We start from the raw sequence: 25,637 nt of genomic DNA, 5'->3' as shown, positions 1-25,637 counted from the left end.
ATTTTATATAATTGTTAGTTGCTATGTTTCGTTGTTAACATAGTTAAACTGGGACCTGCAAAGCCGAAGGCAAATCTAAAAATCAGTATCTCTCCTTAAGAGCAAACCTATGTAAAATAAAATAATTAAAAATGGACAAAAGTTACCTATTCAGATAATTCTATTTTCTGTTTTTTATTTTTAAACTTTTCATTTTAGCCAAAATGCTCATTTTCAAGTTGGCAGTATTTTTATTGTAAAGCTGAAAAAATAAAATAAAATTTAATCTTCCCCTGGTTTTAAAGAAAAATATAGACTTGTTTTGTTATGAGCATGTCCACTTGTAAATAATCTATTCATCATACCCAAGGCATGTTGGGTTTATTATTATTATTTTAAAATGTATTTAAGTTCATAGTCTTGCTTAAAGACTTTTGATAAACCTCTGAGACTAAAGTTAGAATTCAAAATTATTTTTCTTTTCTGAGAAATTCGTTTTAGGTTTTTAAAATGTTTAATTTTATTAAATGAAGTCAACTGAATATTTTAAATATTGAAATAAAATGCAGTATTTATGAGCAGTGATTTAAGAACTTCTAACAGATAAAAGATTTTTTAATATTTAAATTTGTTTGAATTTGAAATACTAAAACTTTGTTGCAAATTATTTTAAAATATTTTAATACATGTAACATGATTTTTGTCTTATATTTTAATCTTTCTTACATGAAAACTTAAGTATTATCTAAGGAGAAACAATCTATGAACTCATTTTGCAGGTAATACAGTTGTAGAAAGCAGTCTACTCTTGATATAAGGTCTTCTTCCCTCAGAAGTTAATGCCCTATGCACATTTATAATATTCATTTCTTTATGATTTTTAAAGATAGACAGTTACAAAATAGGTTCTTGGATTCAACACATTTCATAGAGGTTATCTATGCCCTTAAAAAATTCTTTAATGTACAAGACTGTAACTATAGTTAACCAGTTTTAACTACTTTTGCTTATGGTAATGCATCTAATTGATTTGCCTTAGAAAAACAAAATCTTTATGAGAAGAAAAATATCTATTACTAAAATAATGTTTCAAGATTTACCACAAAGTAATGGTGTTCTTTAAAAAAAAGAAGAAAAGAGGGTTTCCCTGGTGGCGCAGTGGTTGAGAGTCTGCCTGCCGATGTAGGGGACACGGGTTCCTGCCTCGGTCTGGGAAGATCCCACATGCCGCGGAGCGGCTGGGCCCGTGAGCCATGGCTGAGCCATGGCCGCTGAGCCTGCGTGTCCGGAGCCTGTGCGCCGCAACGGGAGAGGCCACAAGAGTGAGAGACCTGCGTACGGCAAAAAAATAAAATAAAAAAAAAAAAAGAAGGAAAGAAATTTTAAACATGATTTTTTTTATTTCTAAGTAAATGTCATATTTAAAATCCATAGTATCAATCTGATATTTGATTGTAATTCCCTGGAAATTTTTACTTTCTAATTTTATATTATTTTCAATTGATAATTTATATTTAAAATCATTTATTTTCAAAGTTAGATATGTTAACCAATGCTTTGGTATCTTATTCCTACTTATAAAAATAATAATTTGCTATATATATTAACAAAATTTTTTTCTTTTTCACAATAAAATTAGAGTTAAATTAGTTAAAGCAGTTAAAATTATACAGTTAAAGCAGTAAGGCTCTTTATCGTAAACAAAGAAAAGTCATTTAGAATTATGTAAGAGTAAAAATTGCTTTTTAAATTTAAATGAATATTTGTGATAGATTCTTAGACCAGATCTAAACAAAGGGAAAAGTTAACAATTATATGATTGTCTTTTCTCTTCTGGCCATGATCACCCTTGCATGCCTAATGAATAAATGTTACAACCATCTTAAGCTACAGATATTAATTGATAAGTAAAGATAACATGTCTTATTATCACTTTTTTCATGTATTTTATCATCCATTTATTCACTGGGTATCCTTGTTAACCAGCTTCAAACTCCCTCCAAAAAAAAGTTTTTTATGGACTAATTATGAACAGTATTGCAAACCAAAAAACATGGGCTTATATGGGAAACTGAAAGCATGAAGTATTGAGAATGCTACTGGATAACTACCAGTTGCTACTTATTCAAATAATTTGCTAACCTTGAAAAAGGTAGTCATCAAAAGCAGGGCTGGAGCAGCATTTGGACGTGAACAGTATTTGACTGCCCCCTAATGGACTAGTTCAAATCTCGTCTTGGTCCTTTCTCAGTAATGTCCGTTCGACTTGGATGCTGTGACTTAAGAAAACGTTTTTGAACTAAATTTTAATTTCACACAATTATATCCATGCTGCCGATAGCTGTGAAAATCAATTATATTGCAGGACAGTCATACTGAGAGGCCAAAGCAGCACCACTAATGAAAAAGAAACTCACCTGCTTCAGGGCTGAATGGAGCCTGCTGTGAGGGCAGAGGAAAAATATCAGAAACCCAGAAGTTAAGGCCATTTGAGATAAGTTATCTCTAAAGGCACTAACTAAATACATCTCACAACAGATGTTTATTCATTTGTTCATCTTACTGTGAATGAATGTGACCAGATGCAATAAAAGATTTTTAAGGACTCTCACTTGAAGTGACAAAATTGGCTGTCACCTGAATTTTAAAGACGAAAATGGGGATGTTGCTTCAAATAAGCTGACGTTGAAAAATGGCACATTCGTCCTAAGAAGTTGTGGCTTGAATAAAATTCAATCAACTAAGAATAGTTTTTGTGTACATAGTTATATGATGATAAGTGCACAGACTTTTTAGGAGTATATGTATGTTTGAGAACCAAAACAGCTTGGTTTCCTCGTTTGGTAAAAATGTCACTTACCATTCATCTGGCAAAATGAATGTGCTTGGTTTATATAAGAAATCATAGTGGAGGGCGTCCCTGGTGGCGCAGTGGTTGAGAGTCCGCCTGCCAGTGCGGAGGACACGGGTGCGAGCCCTGTTCGGGGAAGAGCCCACATGCCACGGAGCAACTAAGCCCGTGCGGCACAAGTCCTGAGCCTACGCTCTAGAGCCCGTGTGCCACAGGTACTGAGCCCACGCACCACAACTAATGAAGCCTGTGCACCTAGAGCCCATGCTCCGCAACAGGAGAAGCCACTGCAATAAGAAGCCCGTGCACTGCAACGAGGGGTGGCCCCTCCTCGCCACAACTAGAAAAAGCACATGCACAGCAATGAAGATCCAACGCAGCCAAAAATTAATTAATTAATTAAAAAGAAATCATAGTGGAATTAGAGGAAACATTTTTAAGTGCTTTGTTCACATGCATCAATTCTTCATCCCTATAATTCTAGTTGTTGTGTGTGTATAGAAAAAAACTAACGTTGCAATAAATATTGTTCTCATCAGTGGTATATCACTTTTTTTTTGCCCAGGGAAGTTCTGTGTTAATAGAATATGTTTGATAAGGGGAAGATAATGTTATCTCCCAGTTCCCCAGGTATGAATTCTTTCTTTTTTGGAGGCCTGGACGTTTTCATGAAGTTGGAGGGGTTTTTCTCCTGCACATGTCTCCCTATGAGTGGTCTCAGAATTGCCTCAACAGAGTCCACTGGAGTGTTCAGTTCTGAGCCATAGTTTATGAGTATCTCAGGGATTTTACCTTGTGGGTGATCCAGTTCCAAATCTCATGCTCAGTTTGCAGAGGTACCACCACTGCTTTCCCTACTGGCCATGGGCAAGGGGCAATATTCAAATCACAACCTCAGGTGGTCAGCAGAGGCATTTCATCCCCCATGCATTGTTAGGGACTCTGTCCCAGCAGGTAGCTTCATGTAGGTCCCAGCCTCTGCTGGTCAGGCTGCATTCAGCCACTTTCTCAAACAGGCATGGGAGCCAGATCTAACTGCTCATCCAATCTAGGCTCCTGTCAACCAAGTGGGCTTAGCTCCTCTCACAACAGCAGCTTTTTCTCTGTTCACGTTCTGTGGAGATTCTCTCTTCAATAAACTGAATATTTCAGTGAAAAAACATAGTAACAGTCTTCTCTATCTTTGGAAAAGTAAATGTTGTGGGAAGCATATTTAGGATTTGCTCACAATAGATCATCTTTGACCCAAAGCTCAGAAAAGAAGGTAGTTTTTAATTCTTCAGATTTTGCTTAATCAGAGACTGGACATGAAAGGGCATACACACCAGAGATTTGAAATCATGAAGGGGTTAGGATAGGAGAGGCAGCAGAGTGGCAAGGATGCTAGATTTAGGGGTGAGCCAACCTGTGTTCAAGTCACAGCCCTGATCCTCTGAAGCCTTTGACCTTCAGCATACCAGAGAACCTCTCAGCCATAGCCAAACATAGGTGCAATTACTGAATTGCTAAGAATCACTTGTGATGATGGTAAAGGAATAGATTCTAGGACTCTAGCCCCCCCATAGATCTGACAAGTCTGGGGTGCGGTGTGGGACTCTGTACATTTAAGAAGCATTCTAGGTGGTCTGATGAATCTGCCCCATAGGTCACACCTCTGGAAACACTGTTAATTGCACTTAGCACATCAAAATATGAGTAGGCTTTTTTTTCTGTAAGGGATGCTAATTCCTTGTTATACTCTTTGTGCATACCAGGATTGTTAATTGGATTCACTTGGATTATTTGACATGTTAATACTACCTGAGAAGTCTTATTTTCTCACTTTTGGGGGTTATAAGGACAAATTAAGTATTCAGCAAGGGAATAGCTGATCTAATGATCAATATACTGACTAAGTAGACAGTAAAATTCAAAAAAGTATAATTAATACACAAGTTTAGGTATAAAGTAGTCTTGTTGCTAATTAACACTCCCTCCTTAAGAAATAAGAAATTAGTAAACCAACGACACAGTGGTTTTGCTGAGTACACAAGAAATTAAAGATGTTACAAACAGATGGAGAGATATAGCATGTTCTTGGATTGGAAGAATCAACATTGTGAAAATGACTACTACCCAAAGCAATCTACAGATTCAATGCAATCCCTATCAAACTACCACTGGCATTTTTCACAGAACTAGAACAAAAAATTTCACAATTTGTATGGAAACACAAAAGACCCTGAATAGCCAAAGCAATCTTGAGAAAGAAAAACAGAGCTGGAGGAATCAGACTCCCAGACTTCAGACTATATTACAAAGCTACCATAATCAAGACAGTATGGTACTGGCACAAAAACAGAAATATAAATCAATGGAACAGAATAGAAAGCCCAGAGATAAACCCACGCACATATGGTCATCATGTTTTTGACAAAGGAGGCAAGAATATACAATGGAGAAAAGACAACCTCTTCAGTAAGTGGTGCTGGGAAAACTGGACAGCTACATGTAAAAGAATGAAATTAGAACAGTACCTAACACCATACACAAAAATAAACTCAAAATGGATTAAAGACCTAAATGTAAGGCCAGACACTATAAAACTCTTAGAGGAAAACATAGGTAGAACCCTCTATGACATAAATCACAACAAGATCCTTTCTGACCCACCTCCTAGAGGAATGGAAGTAAAAACAAAAATAGACAAATGGGACCTAATGAAACTTCAAAGCTTTTCACAGCAAAAGAAAACAAATGACAAAAATACAGCCCTCAGAATGGGAGAAAATATTTGCAAATGAAGCAACTGACAAAGGATTAATCTCCAAAATTTACAAGCAGCTCATGCAGCTCAATATCAAAAAAACAAACAACCCAATCCCAAAATGGGCAGAAGACCTAAATAGACATTCCTCCAAAGAAGATATACAGATTGCCAACAAACACATGAAAGGATGCTCAACATCACTAATCATTAGAGAAATGCAAATCTAAACTACAATGAGGTATCACCTCACACCAGTCAGAATGGCTGTCATCAAAAAGTCTAGAAACAGTGTTGGAGAGGGTGTGGAGAAAAGGGAACCCTCTTGCACTGTTGGTGGGAATGTAATTTGATACAGCCACTATGGCGAACAGGATGGAGGTTCCTTACAAAACTAAAACTAGAACTACCATACGACCCAGCAATCCCACTACTGGGTATATATGCTGAGAAGACCATAATTCAAAAAGAGTCATGTACCACAATGTTCATTGCAGCTCTATTTACAATAGCCAGGACACGGAAGCAACCTAAGTGTCCATCGACAGATGAATGGATAAAGAAGATGTGGCACATATATACAGTGGAATATTACTCAGCCATAAAAAGAAATGAAATTGAGTCATTTGTAGTGAGGTGGATGGACCTAGAGTCTGTCATATAGAGTGAAGTAAGTCAGAAAGAGAAAAACAAATACCGTATGCTAACACATATATATGGAATCTTAAAAAAAAAAAAAAAAGGTTCTGATGAACCTAGGGGCAGGACAGGAATAAAGACGCAGATGTAGAGAATGGACTTGAGGACACAGGGAGTGGGAAGGGTATACTGGGACGAAGTGAGAGAGTGGCATGGACATATATACATTACCAAATGTAAAATAGATAGCTAGTGGGAAGCAGCCACATAGCACAGGGAGATCAGCTCGGTGCTTTGTGTCCACGTAGAGGAGTGAGGTAGGGAGGGTGGGAGGGAGACTCAAGAGGGAGGAGATATGGGGATATATGTATATGTATAGCTGATTCACTTTGTCATAAAGCATAAACTAACACACCATTGTAAAGCAATTATACTCCAATAAAGATGTTAAAAAAAAAAGAAGTAAAGGAGAACTGCTCACTGGCTATGCTTGGTCTGAAATCACTTTGAATGACTTTTCATTTTCAATATTATATAGTATACCATTGATAAATATACCACAATTTTTATCCACCTTATTTTTTTCAAGGACGTTTGTATTGTTTCCAGTTTGGGGCTCTTATAAGTAATGTTTCTGTGAATATTGCTGTCTGTCTGAGTCTCTTGGTGTACATGTGCATGCATTTCTTTTTTTTTTGCGGTACACGGGCCTCTCACGGTTGTGGCCTATCCCATTGCGGAGCACAGGCTCCGGACGCGCAGGCTCAGCGGCCATGGCTCACGGGCCCAGCTGCTCCGCGGCATGTGGGATCCTCCCAGACCCGGGCATGAACCCATGTCCCCTGCATCGGCAGGCGGACTCTCAACCACTGTGCCACCAGGGAAGCCCAGCCTCTACATATTCTTAATGGTGACTTTGTTTTATTTTTATTTTTGGGTTAACAGAAGTTCTGAATTTTAATATAGTCTAATTTAACTATCTTTTATGATTAATGCTTTCATATTTTGTTTATTTCCCTTAAAATCCTACCCTAAAGTGATAAGTTTTTTCTCCTATATTATCTTCCAGAAACTCTATTGTTTCACCTTTAATCTTTAGATCCGTAATCTACTTAGAGGTGACTAACTCCCACTACTGCTCTGCAGTGCCACTTGGTCCTAAAGCAAATGTCCGTGTGTATCTGTATTTTTCTGAACTTTCTGAATTATTGTATCATTATCATAAGTCCTGATATACAGGTAAACAGTTCTCTCACCTTGTGTTCCTTCCTGTCCTTTATCGTCACCATATGCCTTGGAGAAACAGCTTATCCGTTTCTACGCACACGTACATATATATACACGTACACTCCTGGATTCTCATTGGAATTGCTGTGAACCCATAGATCAATTTGAGAAAAGAATTAACTCCATTTATTTAGGTCTTTTTCTTTTTAATGTCAGCTTTTCAATTATATATATATAAGGCTGTTTTTTAAAAAAAATATTTATTTATTTTTATTTATTTATTTCCTTTATTTTTTTGGCCGTGTCGGGTCTTAGTTGCGGCCCATGGGATCTTCGTTGTGGCGCTTGGGCTTCTCTCTAGTTGTGGCATGCAGATGTTCTCTCTAGTCGTGGCACGTGGACTCCAGGGCACATAGGCTCTGTAGTTTGCGGCACACAGCTGTCTCATTGAGGCACGCGAGCTCAGTAGTTGTGGCACGCGGGCTTAGTTGCCCCGGTGGCATGTGGGATCTTAGTTCCCCGACCAGGGATCGAACCCGCATCCCCTGCATTGGAAGGCGGATTCTTTACCATTGGACCCCCAGGGAATTTCCCAGTTTGAGAGAATTAACTCCATTTATTTAGGTCTTTAATGTCTATCAGTAATTTTATATACTTTACATAAATGTCTTGTAGGCTTTTGTTCGATGTATTCCTAAATATGACACAGTTGATGCTATAGTAAAAGTATTTTTTAAACATTTCACTTTCTAGTTGTTTGTAGATGATATATAGAAATTAAATTGATTTTACAGAAACCTTGATAAACTCTCTAGCACTAATAATTTATTATTTTGGATTTTTTATGTTCACACTCACATCATTCATGAATAATGACAGTTTTATTTCTTGCAACTTGTATATGATTGATTTGCTTGCCTTGCCTACATTTGCTAAGTCCTCCACGACAGCCTTGAAAAGATGTAGTAATGATGGACATCCATGCCCTGATCCCAACCTCAAACTAAATGTCTTCAGAAAGTTACCATTAAGTATATTATATGCTATGGGGTTTTATTATAGAATATTTAAATATTTTATATAGAATATTCTAAAAATAGAATGTTTTCTGTTTTTAGTTTGCATAGTTATTTTAAAGTCAGGATCAGATCGTTTCCTCTCTGGAGCTTCTGTTGTAAGCAAAGTTAAAGACAAGTGACAAACTGGGAGAAAATATTTGTGAGTTACAGAACAGAGGGCTAACTGCCCTGAAGAATTCTGGTCAACATTGCCAGATTTGGTTTTCTCACACATAGTTCCAGACACTGTGTTCCAGGCCACTGCTGTCAGGAATGAAAGTTTCACCAGTCCGTGAGCAAAAATAAGTTCGTTTTTTTGTAAAGCTAAATGTATTCCTTTCAAAGGATTGTCTTTTCTTCTGTGCATATATTCTCTCAAATTTTTAGCAATAAAATACCGTTTTTCTTATAATCATTATTATAATGGTGGTAATTTAGGTTTTTTTAATGTTCTTGTTTGACAAACTAAAATACTAGAAACTCTTCGCAGGTCCCTCTAAATTCTCTAATTGATTTGATTCTGACCCAATGCATATCAGTGACATTCAGGATATTGACAAAGAAAAAAAGAGCCAATGCATTAAGGAGATGGGTGGGAATAGAGACAGGGCCATTAGAGAGTGTGGAGAAGAAGGAAGTAAACCAGGGCAGTGAGACATCACAAAGCCAAGGGAGAAAAGGTTTCATCCGGGTGAGTGTGGTTGGCCGTGTCAAATGCTGCAGAGAACTATGTAAAATGAAGACTATAAAATATGTCTGGTGTTAGTAACAAAGAGGACATTAGTGATTCCAGTGGGAAGGATTTCAGTGGAGCAGCACTGAATGCTGTGAACTGAAGAAAGGGTGGTGAGGAAGTGGAAACAGTGGCTAGTATGATCTTTCTGAGAAATTTAACTTTGAAGAGAGAAGCGTGTCTCAGTTCCAGTGTGACTAGAATAGGATTTGGGTTGGTTAGTTGCTTGGTTAGTTGCTTGCTTGCTTGACTGGTTAGTTGGTTGATTGATTTGTTTGTTTTGAAGATGGGAGATGATTGAATAAGATTAGTGTGAACAGAAAAACCAGTGGAAAGACAGGCATATTGGAAATACAGGAGAGAAAGGAGATAATGGAGAGAGATTCTGAGAAGAGGAGGTGAAGTGGAATATAGAACACAGATGCGAGGCTTTCCCATGGGCAGGAAGGGAGCCCATCAACCTTTGTGCATCATAAAAGAAGCGTCCAGGGCCTCAGCCTTGTACTGTGTGGCTTCTACACAGCTCAACACTAGCAGCTGTGTGAACAGTGCCCCGTACTTGTGCGAGGTACATCCTGCCCAGTCATATGCAGCAGCCTAGGATACAGGTAATGTGTAAGTTGATTTGACTAGAATTTGAGAGAATTACCACCAAGAAGAACAGCCAGTGAAAGTCCCTAGAGACAGCAGTCAACCACTCAGAGAGGAACTGGAAGAGAGAGCCATGAAGGGAAAAAGCTATCATCTTCTCTCCTCTGCACTTTTCCCTTGCCCAGTTTCTGGCAGGTGTCACCCTGTCTCTTTCATAATCACCCTTTCCATGTTCTTCTTCCCTTCATCCACCACAGTGTTCATTCTGAGTTCATTGTACACAGGCAGATTTTAGGAAGAAGGCAGTCTCTCAAACTCACGCAGAACAAGATAGGAATTTAAATACTAAAAGACAAGATATGAACCTAAAAGAATGCATCCCTTAAAATGAAGCTTAAGCAGTTTACTGGTCAGTAGAAGAGATGTTTTGGGAAGAGAAATCTTTCTTGTGCCTGCGTATACCTTAGACCCCACCAAGAACCATGGTGTTCAGTTTGTGACCCACACATAAAAGCACCCAGCCAAGGGGGATATAGGATGGAAGTCCATCCCTGGTGAGGATGATGTTGGCAATTTGAAATTCTGGTTTTCTCCTATTTAAATCAACACATATTGAACCTATACTCTGTCCCACATAGTTAAGCATCATTTCCCCAAATCTGTCCAAACATTGGGCAATAGTCTGAAGAGGGAGATGGGGCGATGGTTTCTGCAGAAACTCTGTGCATAGGATCCTGAAGGACATTCACCAGTCAAAGAAGAACACTACAGGAAATAGGGACTTAGAAAAACTCAGTTAAGGTAGGAATCCTTGAAATGGGAAGAAGTTGGGGTAAATGTGTGCATGCAACTGGATCTGAATTCTACACATACTGACTGATATGGCCACACAATATTGTCAGAGCTGGGAGGACTGAACAGTCGCATAAAGGGACAAGATTTCTAACTTCAAAAAACAACCACCAAGAGGGTAATTTCTCTCCACTCACCTTAACATAACCACTTTTTAAGGCAGACTTTACTAGTTTCCTTCAAACAAATAATGAATTGGGTGCCCTAGGAAGGTGAGGTTTTAGTGGTGCTCAGACTCTTCCCAGAAGGAGGGGGGCGTCCAGTAGGTGGACTCAGCGAATGAACTGGTTCACCTTTGCTTCACTGAGTAGCGCTGCTGCTCCTCTTGGAAATCCTGCCACCTGAGCTCCAGGTGAGAATGGACATTGTCTGCCTTGTTGAGGTAGCACGTAGTACGCACTCAGCTAAAATTTCCTAGATGTTAAATGAATGTTTCTTCCTGTGCTACAGTAACTGGCTCTTTAGAGTAAATGGCAGAGGCTCCCCTGCATCCGAACTGGATTAAACTCCACTAGGAGCAGTGCACGCTGGGAAATGGCCTCACTGGCCAGGTTCCTCTGGGCTCCCTGTGGGTGGTGGGACCTTCATCCCTGGCAGGGCTATGGAGAGAGTCTCAGCCAGAAAACCAGGCTGAGATGATAATGACTTTCTTCAGCTTCATACAGGACAAGCACTGGCAGAGAATCAGAGAAAGCAGAGAGGGTCTTGATCACCTCCGTCGATTCTCAAACTGAGCACCTGTAAGATCATTCTCACCGGTAGTTTCCCAACAAGGAAGGGGTTTGTGGGCAGCAAAGTATGTCCTTAGGCAGCAGTCAGTTGGTTTCCAAAAGCTATCAAGGAGTCATTTTAGAATCCCTTTGCACAGATATGTCCAGAACATTGACCAGAAGAGAGACGAGAAAGACCATTATGGAGAAATGTTCTTTCATATGTTCAAACCTCCTCTCAGCTGTGTGTTTGACACAGGTCCCATAGAAACTGCTGCAGAAACTACTGACACAGCTTGTATGTAGGCATCCTCCGTTTTTATAATCCCCGAGTTTCAGTAAAACTATCTCCACTTCCACAGATGGCAGGAGGAATAGACAGCATAATATGCTGTCTACAGCTGGGTATTGATTCTTTTTCAGTATGCGCCAAATACAGCAAGGATTCTTTTTTTTTTTTTGCGGTACACGGGCCTCTCACTGTTGTGGCCTCTCCCATTGCGGAGCACAGGCTCCGGACGCGCAGGCCCAGCGGCCATGGCTCACGGGCCCAGCTGCTCCGCGGCACGTGGGATCCTCCCAGACCAGGGCACGAACCCATGTCCCCTGCATCGGCAGGCGGACTCCCAACCATTGTGCCACCAGGGAAGCCCAGCGGAGATTCTTAATCATTTTCTAAATTGTATAATAACCGAACGATAAATACCTTGAAGACTAAAAAAATACTTTCTCATCAAAATAAAAATATTACCCTGCACCTATGGGAATTCTACATTTTTAAAGGGGCTATTCCTTCAACTCTTCTTTTATTCCTAAATCACCCATTAATTCATTTGTTCATTAAAAAAATTTTATTGAGCACCAAGTAAGTATGAGGCACTAGGTTAGGATTTAGGATACAGAAGGCAAGGGGTAGGTAGGGAATAGATTCTATTTATTTATTTTTCTTCCACACAAAATTTATACCTTGAGTCGTTTTCAGGCATGTTCCATTCTGGGGTGAAAATGTAGAATTTTGAGAAATACAGTTGGTAGGTGCCGTTTGTACATGGTCAGTCTTTCTCCTCCCCTTTCTTCACCCATACTTGCTAGGTGAAGCCCATTTTTTCCCCAGGGAAAAGGAAATAATCTTGATCCTTCTTGTCTGTGACACTTGACTGTTTGTCTCCCTCGGAATGAGTCTGCATCTGTGAGGATGCACATTCAGTTGAGTCCAACCCTCAGAGAACTCAAGGATATCTTCATGATAAAACCCTATGACGGAAGACGATATTCCACCTTCAAAATATCTTACACAGCCTCAGTTTTCTGTTTCAAAATTGTCTTTAATCAAATGCTTAATCACCTCTTCTAGATCGACAAAAAATATTATTAGGAAGTTGTAAGGACTTTTTTGTTGCTTAATCATTTACAAACCCCCTTCAGCTTTCAAAAGAGATTTGAGGCTGCTTAAAATAGAAAGCATATATGTCACATGGCTTTTAAAATAGAATAACATGAAGAAGTTGGAGAAACTTTACTATAGTCCTATTATTTCTTTCATAGAAGTCATATAAAAAGATCGTGCAATTCTAAGGCACAGCAACCTTCCATTAAAGTCCTAATTTTCACTTTGCATTGAAATTGCCTGTATGCCAACATTAACCAAGGGTCTACCGGGGGCCAAGCACTCTTCAGCACTTCACAAGCACTAACTTGTCTGGTTCCTGGGATATTATCATTACCCCTATTTTAAATATGAGAAAACTAAAGTTTAAAGAGGTTAAGCAGCTTGCTCGGAGTCACACAGCTTGGGAGTGGCAGAGAGAGTTATAATCTGGGTCTGATGGTCTCCAGAGGACTTCATTACTAAAGAATATTTTAAAATAGTGGGTCCCATGCCATTAGTGGCCCGTGAGATCAACCTAGTGAGTTGTGATGCCTTTTCAACTGAATAAGATAGAATAGCAATGATCAGAGTTCATCCACTGTAGTAAAAGGTAAGTAATATTTCAAGAAATTTTGCTTTCTGTGTGTGTGTATGTGTGTGTGAGTTTGTCTGCCAGACTGTGATGTGATACCAAACATTTCTAACTGCGAGTTACTATTTTAAACAATTCTAAAGCTGCTACACTAAGAAATATTGACCCTTATTCATGTTCCAAACACAGGAGGACATCTAGTTTTTATAAATCTGCCCTCTGTAGAAATCGTTATAAGAAAGAAGTTAAGAGATTTTAAAATCTATGACTCAGCATCCCTCTCCCTGTGTGAATAGGCTTAACAAGCCAAACCCCAGAGCCACACAGCAGAGAGTTTTCCTAAAATAGTCAGACCTGACTGGTCTTATGCCCAGTTGCTCATACTAAATCATTCATCGACCACTGCAGCAGAAGCAGAGAAAATGGTTCTTGCTTTTGTAAAAATAAATCCAGTGGGTAGAAAAGAATCTGAGGGCCACACTCGCCACTCAGGGCAGGCCTAGTGGATGCAGCAGCAGCAGCTCCCATGGGAGGATGGACACTGCTTCATCCGCCTGTGCCCAGGAAAGGGCCAAATGCTGCTCTTTTATGTGTTTGCTGGGTCTTGAGGGTCACCACGACTAAAGGACTAAAGCTCAAAAAATCAAATAATCTACTCATCCTCTCTAACAATATCACTAAAAGCTTGACAATGCACCGTAACTCAGACATAGCTTCAGTGCCTGTAGCAAACCCCTGCCCTCTTACAAACGGCATGATTCGTCAAACAAGGAAGGCCAGCAGCCTTCACCGACTTTAGGAGAGCCTGGTGATCCGTCTCGTGGGAGAACACCTCCGTGCAAGGCAGCATTTGCTTGGAGCGCCCAGACCTCGCCAGGGTGTTTTCCCAAGAACCAGAGTAGAAGTGCCTTCATATTCTCAGCCTTCATTCCTCATCTTTACGTGGAGATGATAATACCAGCAACACAGAGTTGCCGTTGGGATTAAGTGAAATAATTAGGAAACGCCCGGCACACAGTAGAAGATGCTCCACGAAGGTTGGTTCTCTAGTTCTCTGCAGTATCAAAAAGCCCCGTGCCCCCAGCCCAAGAAAATTCCTGGACATGACGCCAACCTTCAGTGGTGTGGTTAGGAAAACTTTGCCAACAGCCCTTGTTCCCTTCAATTAGTCATGATGAGTAGACTACTACACTACTCTCTGCCTGAGTCTGCATTCTCCTTAAATCTGTTTCTGTGAAGTTTCATCTTGCGCTCCTCCCCCCCCCCCACTCACATTTTATACCCTTGACTCATTTATTTTGCAGCTGGGAGTTTGTACCTCTTAATCTCCCTCGCCTATTTCTGTCCAACCCATACTCCCTTAAAAAAAAAAATAATAACATGACTTGCAAATTTTTACTAAAGTATTTACAAAAAAACCACATCTCTTTATTTTCTGGAAAGTACTCTTTCAAAATTAAAAGTGTCTCTTGCATCTAAAATTCTGGAATTTCTTTGGTCATCCTATCCACAGTTATAGTAACTTTGTAAATGTTAATTATATTTCCTTCCTGTGCTTTCTCATTCAACCCAGCAGTTGTTCAACTCTCATTCATTTTCTCGTACATTCCCAGCACAAGAAGACTATTTTTAATTCACCCTCATAGAAGACTTATGCTCCTTGAAGTGCAGGTTCCTGATTACCCCTAGCAAGACGGTTAAAAATGGGCCTCTGGGGTCAGAGGGTTGATCAAATCTACCTGTGTGATTTTGCATTCAACTTCCCTAACCCTGAAATAGGAAGGATACTATCACCCACACATAGACTTGTTGAAGGAATAACTGAGATTAACCACTGTGCAAACTACCTGGCACACAATAAGCCCAATGAGTGTTAGATGTTATTACTCAGTATTATCTCTCCTTGTTCCAATGCGGTTCTGGATTTCACTGTCATGCACACTTAAACTCTCCTTTTGCATGTGTATTTTCATTATGTCACCTCAAATCTTCCTTATAAAGGATTAATAAGTAAATAAATCCACCTATTTGGTCCTGTTAGCTCATAGTTTTACCTTTTGGTTTCCAGGAGTGGAAACCAAAATTAAACAGGTCTTTAATTTCATACAAAAGTAGGACAATGGCTTTGGTTTTGTTTACCGTTGCCTTCCTGAAGCAAATTCAAAATGAGCCTTGATTCCACTCTTGGTATAGCTGGTGTTTGGTATGATTGTGATTATTTTAAATGTTAAAATTATAACATTATATTTTTTTCAGAGAAACTGTACACTAAGAATAACACCAGACAAACTCAACTCATAGCATTTTGTGAAAATTAAATGGAATAACACAAAAAGAGTTTGGCCATGTTAACAAGCTCTTCTCATTACGTAAGACTTTTGTCCCCTCTTTCTCATAGATTTTGCACTGACCGAAGGAAGTACAATCACTCCTTTGTGCCCAAAAGGGTACTTTCCCTGTGGGAACCTGACCCAGTGCTTACCCCGTGCTTTCCACTGTGACGGCGTGGACGACTGCGGGAACGGAGCTGACGAGGAGAACTGTGGTGAGTCCTGGGCTCAACTCCATACGGACGCCACCCCTTGTGAACCGCCCAAAACTGTGGGTGGATCAGATGCTAATGGTGATGAAAAAGGGGAAAAGGGGATTTGGTACTCTATAGGGAATCCTATTGTGACACAACTAATTGCTTCCCAATGGATTTGTGATAATTACCAGAATTTTCATATATTGAAGTTGCTTAAGTCAGAAGTGTACGTATTACAAAAAGTTGTATTTGATGAAAAAATAAAATTATTTAAAGTTCCACTTGGATACCCATATGTTAATTTTAAATGGCTTACTATGACCACTTCCCTATGGCTTGGTAATTTGATTCAGCTTCAGGAATATCCTTAAAGGGCAAATGGGCCTGCCTAGAGAATTAAGTTATTCAGTAGACCTATATCCAGTGCCCCTTGTGAGCTCTCCAAGTCACCAGGGCTCAGCAGACTCAAGGGAGCCTCAAAAGCCTGCCCTCATGCAGTTCACAGGGACCGTGTGAAGAAGCAGGACAGTAAACTTGTACGTAAACAAATTAAATAATTTCAGAGAGCGATAAGTGCCATGAAGTATACAGAACAGGATAACGGGATAGAAAGTGAGTTGGGGGAAAGGCTACTTTAAAGATATAGCCAGAAAAACCCTCTCTGAGATGATGACATTTGAATTGAGAATGAAATGAAAAGAAGAAAGAAACCGTGAAATATTCTGGCGAAGTTCCAGGCAAAGGAGACAGCAAATGCAAAGGCCCTGAGGCTGAATGAAACAAGACAATGTGTTTGTGGGAAGGAAAAGCCCGATTGGCTTGGGCGGAGTGAACAAGGATAAAGAAGAGGTAACAGGGATCAGATCACGAAAGGTCTTATAGGCCATTTTAGGTCTGTATATCAGGACTGTACATGTCATCTAATCTAACCCGTGTATTTTTCTCTCGAAGAAACTGAAGCCAAGAGAGGTTGACATGTCTAGTTAGTCACAGAGTATACGCTAGAACCCAGGTCTCCTGAATCTGAATGAATCCTGTGTGATTTATACCACACAGAACTGCCACGCCTTGGCACTGCCCAGCTAGCAGTCAGAGGCGACGGCAAAGTCCAGGAATGCCAGTGTGCATTGCCAGTAGAATCTGCTCTCCTGCCCCAGCACCGCTGCCTTCACCACCTGTGAATCACTCCTACTCAGCCTGTAGGGTGCAGTTTAGGTGTCCCCTCCTGCCCTGAGAAGCTTGGCTTTCCCAGCCATGCCTCCCCACCCTGAAGCTCCACCCCAGGTCTAGGACAAGCACCCTTTCTCTCTGGGTATACCCGGACGACTGTACTAAGGACTGCCTTGTCTTCACACTGTACTTCTCTCACTAGACATAAACCCCTTGAGGAGAGTTCTCATTTGTTTTGGTGTCACCAGATCCTAGAACAGTAGAGTACGATCAGTGCTCGTGGTGGGGCAGCTCTCTCTGGACGCCAACGGCAAGTCACTCAAATTCTTGGCCTTTCCTCTTTAGTGGAAATCTTAGACCGTGCATGTTAGCTGCCTCATGAGGGTGTTAGGAACGCAAATTAAATAATTCATGTAAAGACATCAAATAGAATAATTTTAAAAACCACTGAGGTTATCAGCAAGAAATAAACTAAAATTTTCAGAGATCAAAGGGACCTGCAGGCAGTTATTTAAATTTACTTTTCTATTTGTATGAACTTCAGTATCATACATCATACTGTGTTTTATCACTTTAAGAGCTTATGCCAAAGTAGTGATGCTTCAAAAATCAAGCCTTCTTTTTTAAAAGAATACAATTTTATTGCAGAAAACAGAAAACTTGGCAAATAAGCAGATTATATGATCTGACAAGTTGAGAAAATGTTTTTCTCATTAGGACTAGACAGACTTTATTAAAAGGAACTTGGTTTTTTCCTTATTAAAAAGGTCAGGTGCCATAAACTTTGTCAGAACTCATTACATATGTCAAGTATGTATCTGCATACACGTATGCATATGACAAAATAAAATTCAGATTATATTTTCTTCTGAGGACCTCAAAATTAAGATCAAACATTTAAAATGTCAGCATTAGAAACAGGTGATATTTTTCAAGATGGATACACGTATGGAAAATAATCATCTATTTTCATTATATATTTTATGATACACACATTTAAATTATTTGTAATTGCAGAAAAAGACTCCAGACGTTTGCCTACCTTTCCCTCCCTTGTTATCTTTCTATTACTTAAACAAATTTTTAAAATTGATTTCATGATCAAATTTTTATACTTTTGTTTTGTAATTTGATATTTTACTTCTAGAATAACTGACGCATGTTCATCGCCGTGTGTTTCACAGGAGACACTAGTGGATGGGCGACTCTGTTTGGCACAGTCCATGGAGATGCTAATAATGTGGCATTAACACAGGAGTGCTGTAAGTGGTATTGGTTTGAAGACTCAACCTCAGCTTTGCGAGCAACATTATTTATGGGGCGTGGATTTATATGGGTAGTGTGATAAATTCCCTTTAGAATTTCAATTTCAGTTCAGTGTATTTCAGTGGTCTGTTATCTGCAATTGGGACTGAAAAGATAGAAAGAAGAAAACAACATGCTCCATTCATGCTCATTCTGTGTATTAGCCTGAGTACAAGAATACATAGGTACTGAATACTTGTGACAAATAATAAAGATCTTACTCCCTTTGCTTACTTTCTTTAATAAAGATATTAAGCACCAACTACTTTCCAGGACCTATGTTAGGCACTGAGAGTGCAAGGATGACTAAGGTCCTCAAATACCTCACACTGTTGCAGGAAAGACAGACCCTTATAGAAGCAGGAATGGTACAATATTTGTGCGAAACTGAAGGAAGGATGTTTGCACAAGGGAATGTGGAAGCCCTTTGGGAGAAATGATGGCTGTGCCAGGGATGGGGAGAAATCCACAGACAAGGTGACATTGAGATGGGCTTGGAAGTCCTTGGATGGAGGGAAGGGGAAGAGGTGACAGGATGAGCAGGGTAGTACGATCTGCACAACAGTGGGGTCAGTCAGAGCCTGCTTCACATTCATTCTAGTACATGCGCTGGAAGGGTGGAGCCAGGCCACAAAGGGTTTGGGGTGCACTCTTTGGAGTTCAGCCTCTATCCCAGAGATAGAATTATATCTCTCTATATACACAGATTATATTATATGTTAATGTATTATTATATTACATATAATATGTATATACATAGATATAATTATGTAGGTATATGTACAATTACAAGCATACATTAGTATGTATACATAATATATGTATATGAAGTCCATATATTAAATACCACACTATAGTATATTATGCACTTCATAATACCTGGTTATAATTACCACTTATTATGTACTTTATTATACACAAATATATCATACATAAAATTAGAAATTGAAAAGAGTAAACTAAAAAGCTTAAAAATAAATATAACTGAAAATTCTAACATTTTCTTCCGGAACCGCAATGGGTCATCTTGCACACATGCCATTGTGGAGATCACTGCTGTATACAGGGTGTAACCACCAAAGTTGTGAGCTTATTTCCACTTAGTGAAGAGGAAGATGAAGTGATAAGAAGTGTATGTGAAAATGATTCTTCTACCAGAATTCTAAAGAATGGATTAGAACAGTGCTCTCACCCTGAGACAGTTCTGCCCCTGGAGAACGTTTGGCAATGTCTGGAGACGTTCTGGGTTGTCACAGCTGGAGAGGGGTGGGTGACTGCTGGCATCTAGCGGATGCAGGCCAGAGGTGCTGCTGAACCTTCTACAGTGCACAGGACAGCTCCTCACGACAGAGAATGATCCTGATCTGACCCCAGTGTCAACTTTGCCGAGGTTGAGGAGAAAGCTTGGTGAAAGAGACACTGAACATTATGTTTCTTGCAATGCTCCAGACTAATACTAAGAACCTGAGCCCAGAAAATACCTCTGGGAAGAGTGAGGTAGAGAGAGCTTCAAGAGGCACTTCAGAAGAAGAATCCAGAGGTTGGGGTTTGACTGACCTACAGGTGAGGGAGTTACACTCACATTTCTGGTTTAGTCAACTGGCTCAGCTTGGAGTACGCGAAATTCTCTTATTGGTAAATAAGAGCTTCCAGTCCTAGGCTTTCAATCTAATAATGTAACCGCTATTTTCAGTGTCAATTAAACATTGAAGCAAACGATCAGGAGTTATCTTTAGGAAGCTGAGATGAATAGCATAAGCCTGCGAACTCCACAGAATATTTTCTAAACACTTACACACTAGAATGCATCTTCTGGATTAGGGAGGCACTCAATAAAAGTGTGTTGGATTTACTAAAATTTGGTGAAATTGATTTTAAAGATAAAGTTTGAATAAAAGTGATCTAAAAGAAGCAGAGCAATTAGAACTTATAATCAGATTTAAATAAATAATAAATGTAAACATTTGAAAAGAACTCTCACTTCTTTTAGCTCCTTCAAGAAAAATACCCACAGGATCAGAGGCAACATCAAATGCTCCATTAATATCATCCCCCAACTCTCCCTCTCTCTCTCTCTCTCTCTCACACACTCTCTCACACACACACACACACGAGTCATTGTTCTGTGGACCAACTTGGCCTGGTTTCTCCATAGATTTCTCATATGCCATTATTTTAACAATTAACATAATTAATAACTACATAATATATAAATAAAAGAATTATGTGATAGTGTTTATATATTATTAATATATTATGATAAATCTTACTGATTATGGTAATATGCCATTGCATTAATAATTACGTGAGTTCCTTCAAGGTAAATCCTAAAGTGTTTTTCTTCCTTCTGAATGCTTCAGATAGATGGATCTTTGGTCCTTTTCTGCTTTACAGTTTCTCTACAACTTTTACCTACCACGTTAACTTCATAGTAATGAAAACCTAAGAGCCAGAATGATAGGGTGTCTGGGTTGGCTGATTTCACTAAGGCACAGTGATGGCCACTGCCCAGCCTGCATCTCACTCTTGTCGCAGCTGTAAGAGAAGTTTGAAAGGGGGAAAATAATTGAGTTTGATTTTAACCAACAAGCATTTACTGAGCAACCTCTTTGTGCCATTCAATTAAATGGAATTGACTCAGTTACACCCATTAAAGATTTACTCAATCATACTCATGTTTTTCATTGAGAAGAACTTAATCTTGTTCACCATATGCTTTTATGCTATTTAAACATCCCTGTGGTTTCTTTCTAATCCCTTGTTAAATGCCTCTGAAATGACCACTGGAAGCTAGAACTGAGATGAATACCACATGAGTCTATATTTGTTTTTGGTTTTGTTTTTCATACTTTATTTATTTATTTATTTTTGGCTGCATTGGGTCTTCACTGCTGTGCACGGGCTCTCTCTAGTTGTGGCGAGCAGGGGCTACTCTTTTGCAGTGCACGGGCTTCTCATTGCGGTGGCTTCTCTTGTTGCGGAGCACGGGCTCTAGGCACGCGGGCTTCAGTAGGTGCAGCACGCAGGCTCACTAGTTGTGGCTTCTGGGCTCACGCGCAGGCTCAGTAGTTGTGGTGCACGGGCTTAGTTGCTCTGCAGCATGTGGGATCTTCCCAGACCAGGGCTCGAACCTGTGTCCCCTGCATTGGCAGGCGGATTCTTAACCACTGCGCCACCAGGGAAGTCCCAAGTCTATATTTGACTAGGAGAAAATTCTTGTTTGCTTTTATTATGGACCAGAATAAGTTCATTTAACAAGATGTGAATGTTATACATTCAATGGAAAAAGAACAATGCCAGTTACTAGAAATAAAGTCATAATTAAAGAGGGTTTTTTTTTCCTATTGAATCGTTACTCTTTTTGCCCCCTAGTTTTAAATCAGTACCCACAACGCTGTGACTGCAAAGGAACTGAGTTGGAATGTATAAATGCTGGCTTGAAGTCTGTGCCAACCGTTTCCAGCAATGTGACATTACTGTGAGTAAAATTCAAATCTTGATATTTGCTCTTGAAGTCACATGAAAACCGTGTAGTCTAATCTAACCTCTGTTTGTTCTGTTTTATGCTACTTATATATTAGCAAAATCATAGAAAGTCCCTTTAAAACCACCAGCCATCAGAGAACTCTGCACACTCTTCTCCAGGGAAAAAATGTTTTAAACATTGTATGTGTTTAAAACAGGGTATCGTTTAGCTCACAAACGTCTGTGGCCTGGAGTTATTTTCAATTTCCACTTCATGTATTATTACTAATATGCCAGTACTATACAAGTAAAAATAAAAATTTGAAAAAAAAGAAAGGTACTCACTGATTCTATCTCATTTTAAATAGTGGTAATTTGTCCAGGACTTTAAGGTATAAAAGATCCACGAAGTTAGCTGTGACGTAATTGTGCAGGTTTTTCTGAACTCTGCATAGAAGTTTTGAGAGCCTCAGGAATTTGCCTGCGGACATATCATAATTTGGGCATGCATGAATTGGTTAGGATTTTTGTTGTGTTTTGTTAAATTATCTAGAGAAGAAAAAGTTAAATCACCATAGATGTTCCAATCTATTATATTGCACTAACTGGCTAACCTTGTCAGATATTTGCAAACTGTTTTCATTTTGCTTTATGGACTTTCCCTTCTCACGTGAAGGTTCTTATGTATTATGGGCATTTTCAAACGTGTGTGAAGTAGTAATGGAGCATCATCAAGTATTCTCAAGCATGCAGCTTCTAGGGAAGAGTTTGGTTGGTCATAAAATCCATAATAACGTTTTCTTTCCATGTTATTTTAGGTCTCTTAAGAAAAACAGTATTCACAGTCTTTCAGATAAAGTTTTCATCAAATACACAGAACTTAAAAAGATGTAAGTAGCTATTAATAGTGTTTTTATGGGAAAATCTATGGGATGTTTTGTTTAAGATGTTTTTAATCTAAGAGTAAAATGAAGTATAAGGTTGATTACCTTTATCATTAAAGTTATTTTTCTAAATGTAATTAAGATTAGACAATAAAGCATTGGAAAGTATGCTTTCTTTCCATTTCATGATTTAAAATAACAACTGGTTTTACTTAAACCTTCTGTAGAGAGTTAAACTGGATTGAGCATCTCAGTAAGAAAATACATAGTTCCACGGTTTTACTCCAGATCATTTGGAAAATGACATTGCCGATTCAGAGGCACTAGATGCACTTTTTAACCTGGAAGAGTGTTAGCATAGACTAGAACCATCGTTTAAAACATACAATGATAGGATATGGACTGTCTCCCAGGACAAAAAGAGCAAAAACTCGATCTTGGTGAAATCGGTGATATTAGCATATCTGAGGAAAGAAAATAGCAAATAGGACAAGGTCAGCCATGAGAAACAAAGTGTCAGGATGCTTCCAGCATCATCAAAAAAAGAAAACCAGGATCTGAGAGATACAATCCCTAGAGATAGTCTCTGTTGGGGGGCAGGGACGGATTGTGCATCTCCACCATAACTCCCATGAACTTTACTGTGACACTGTTCATATCAAGATGGAGAATCTCTTTGCTTTGATTCCCTGCTCATCAATCAACCTTATGATGACTAATTAACTTCCTAAATTATTCATACTAAAGTATCTGGGAGGTTACCTTGGATGGGGAATAATAACATTCTTAGTTATTAGTGGAATGGAATACATCCTATTTAAATAAAGCAATTAGGGAATTCCCTGGCAGTCCACTGGTTAGGGTTTCACACTTCCACTGCAGGGGGCATGGGTTCGATCCCTGGTCGGGGAACTGAAATCCCACATGCTGCACGGCGTGGCCAATAAATAAATAGATAGGTAGATAGATAGATAGATAAATAAATAAAGCAATTAAATATTCAACCTCTTGAGAGTTTGTTTACTCCGTGTCAGTCCCTCTGAGCCTGAGTCACTCTGGGATAATGGAGAGGTCAACTTTCTGCGCTTGCCAAGGTGATCATTAGACTAGATTAGAAAATTAGCAAGACAATGTTGTAAGGCCCCTAAGTAGTACCATCATCTTACAATTTTGCCCTTTAACATTCAGAATAGAAGGGAAAGTTTCTAGAAATGTGATATATATTAAAATCCAGGATAAAAAATAATCTGATCCTTTGCTGATACTGGACAAACACATTTGGTTTGAAATGCCATCAACAGTTCTGTGCTGCTCATGAGTTTAGGTACAGACTCCCTGATACAAGAAAGGAAGTCCCTGAAGGAAGTCCATTAGCGAGGAAGAATCTTGTGTGAACATAGAGAATCATGCCTGTGTTTGATTGTAGCCTCCGTGATTCAGTGAGCTCCTTCTTCTCCATCCTGGAGAATGTGGTCCTGTTGTTATTGTCCCCTGGAGTAGCTATGCATTGGCTCTGGGGTTCCAGATTCCTCTAGAGAAGAAATCTTAACTATACTGCTTCTGGTCTTACTGGAAATGCTTAGAATCACAGCCTGTTCATTTCTACAAATCAGTATTGTCCTTGCACTCCCTGAATAATGCTGAAGGGAAGAAAACTAAAATAGCCTAGCAGAAAGGAAGGAAAAATATTCATGTTTTAGAGTAGCTGTTTAAAACTATTATCTAGAGTCATAGAAGTCTTATGAATTCCTAATTAAGTCTTCTCATTATTTACAAGGTAACTAAAGTCTGCAACAGTTAAATGACTTACCTAAGATCTACAACTAACTAGTAGAAGAGCTAGAATTTACAGCCCATATCTTCTGATGCCCAGTGCAGTGTTTATTCTACAATAACCAGAAACCTAGAGATGGAAAGAAATTGCTCTAGCATCTAACTGAATCTTCTACCAACACATACTCTTCTTTCCCACGTAGGACTCCCTTCTATATCTTTTGCCCCCGAATTTGGGGGAAGCTGACTTCTGGGGAGGCAGAGGTATCACTAGAAGGTTAAGCAAGGAGATTTAAAATTAGACTTCACAGGCCAAGTCCTTCCCTGGACCGCTGATTCATAGCTTTGTTGTGTGTCAATACTTCTGTCTCGGTATCTGGTAGCCCACTGAAGGGAAGAACGTGGAAGCGCTAGTGATAATACAGGCCCCAATTTTCCCTAGTGAAAAAAGGCAGAGATTTTTTTCCCACCAGATTGCCCAGATCAGCTGGCAGTTTCTCCAGTTAAATGTTGAATTTCTCCTAAGCCTGAGAAAACTTAGGTACCACATCATAACCTGAGTATCACTCAGCAGGGGTTCTCTTAATGCAAGCTGTTATTTGATGCTTTCGAGGCAATTTGATTCTCCCAGAGACTCAGAGAGAAAAAAATTATAAGACTCTTATCAATAAACATTCACCAAGTGTCTCTTAATGCAAGGCACATCAAGGGGGATTAAACGCAATTTCTTACATCCGTCTATCACTTTTTAAAGTTGACAAAGACTTCCAGCATTTGGAATTCTCATTTGGACTTTGACCCTCAAGGTCTGTGAGGTAGGGCAGACAGCGTCAGGTTCCTTTCAGGAATGAGGAAACTATCCTTGGAGGAGAAAGGTTGTTTGAACAAAGTCAGCCAGCTGACAAGTATTAGAACTTGGCTTCAAAGCCAGACCTCTGACTGTAGTCCTCTGGAAGTCCACCCACATGGGCCAATCTCAGAATATTGTTACCATTGATGAAAGTGTCCAGAAAACAAACTTTGGTTTCAAAATAACCGAAGTTCTTTATAAACATTCTTCAAATATCCTAAAGCAGTTCATAAGCCCAGCAACTCTTCTTTAAATCTCCTTCCCCTCCCCCATCCCCTTTTCATACCACTCAGCTCCTCCCATCACTCTCCGGAAC

The 25,637-nt window shown here is 39.3% G+C and overlaps 1 protein-coding gene across 1 annotated transcript in view; it reads left to right on the top strand.

The window, feature by feature from the left end:
- RXFP2 (relaxin family peptide receptor 2) overlaps window positions 1-25,637 on the top strand; it is a 62,397-nt gene that overhangs the window by 497 nt on the left and 36,263 nt on the right. Inside the window, exons 2-5 of the mRNA XM_067713156.1 lie at window positions 15,746-15,892; window positions 18,229-18,306; window positions 21,722-21,827; window positions 22,633-22,704. Of these exons, the coding sequence (XP_067569257.1) occupies window positions 15,746-15,892; window positions 18,229-18,306; window positions 21,722-21,827; window positions 22,633-22,704 (403 nt within the window). The remainder of the gene's footprint in view (window positions 1-15,745; window positions 15,893-18,228; window positions 18,307-21,721; window positions 21,828-22,632; window positions 22,705-25,637) is intronic.

This window comes from Pseudorca crassidens, chromosome 18 (assembly GCF_039906515.1).
Source record: "Pseudorca crassidens isolate mPseCra1 chromosome 18, mPseCra1.hap1, whole genome shotgun sequence".
Taxonomy (NCBI): Eukaryota; Metazoa; Chordata; class Mammalia; order Artiodactyla; family Delphinidae; genus Pseudorca; species Pseudorca crassidens.
The sequence above is the reverse complement of the archived record's forward strand: the minus strand, read 5'-3'. Positions and strand labels throughout refer to the sequence as shown.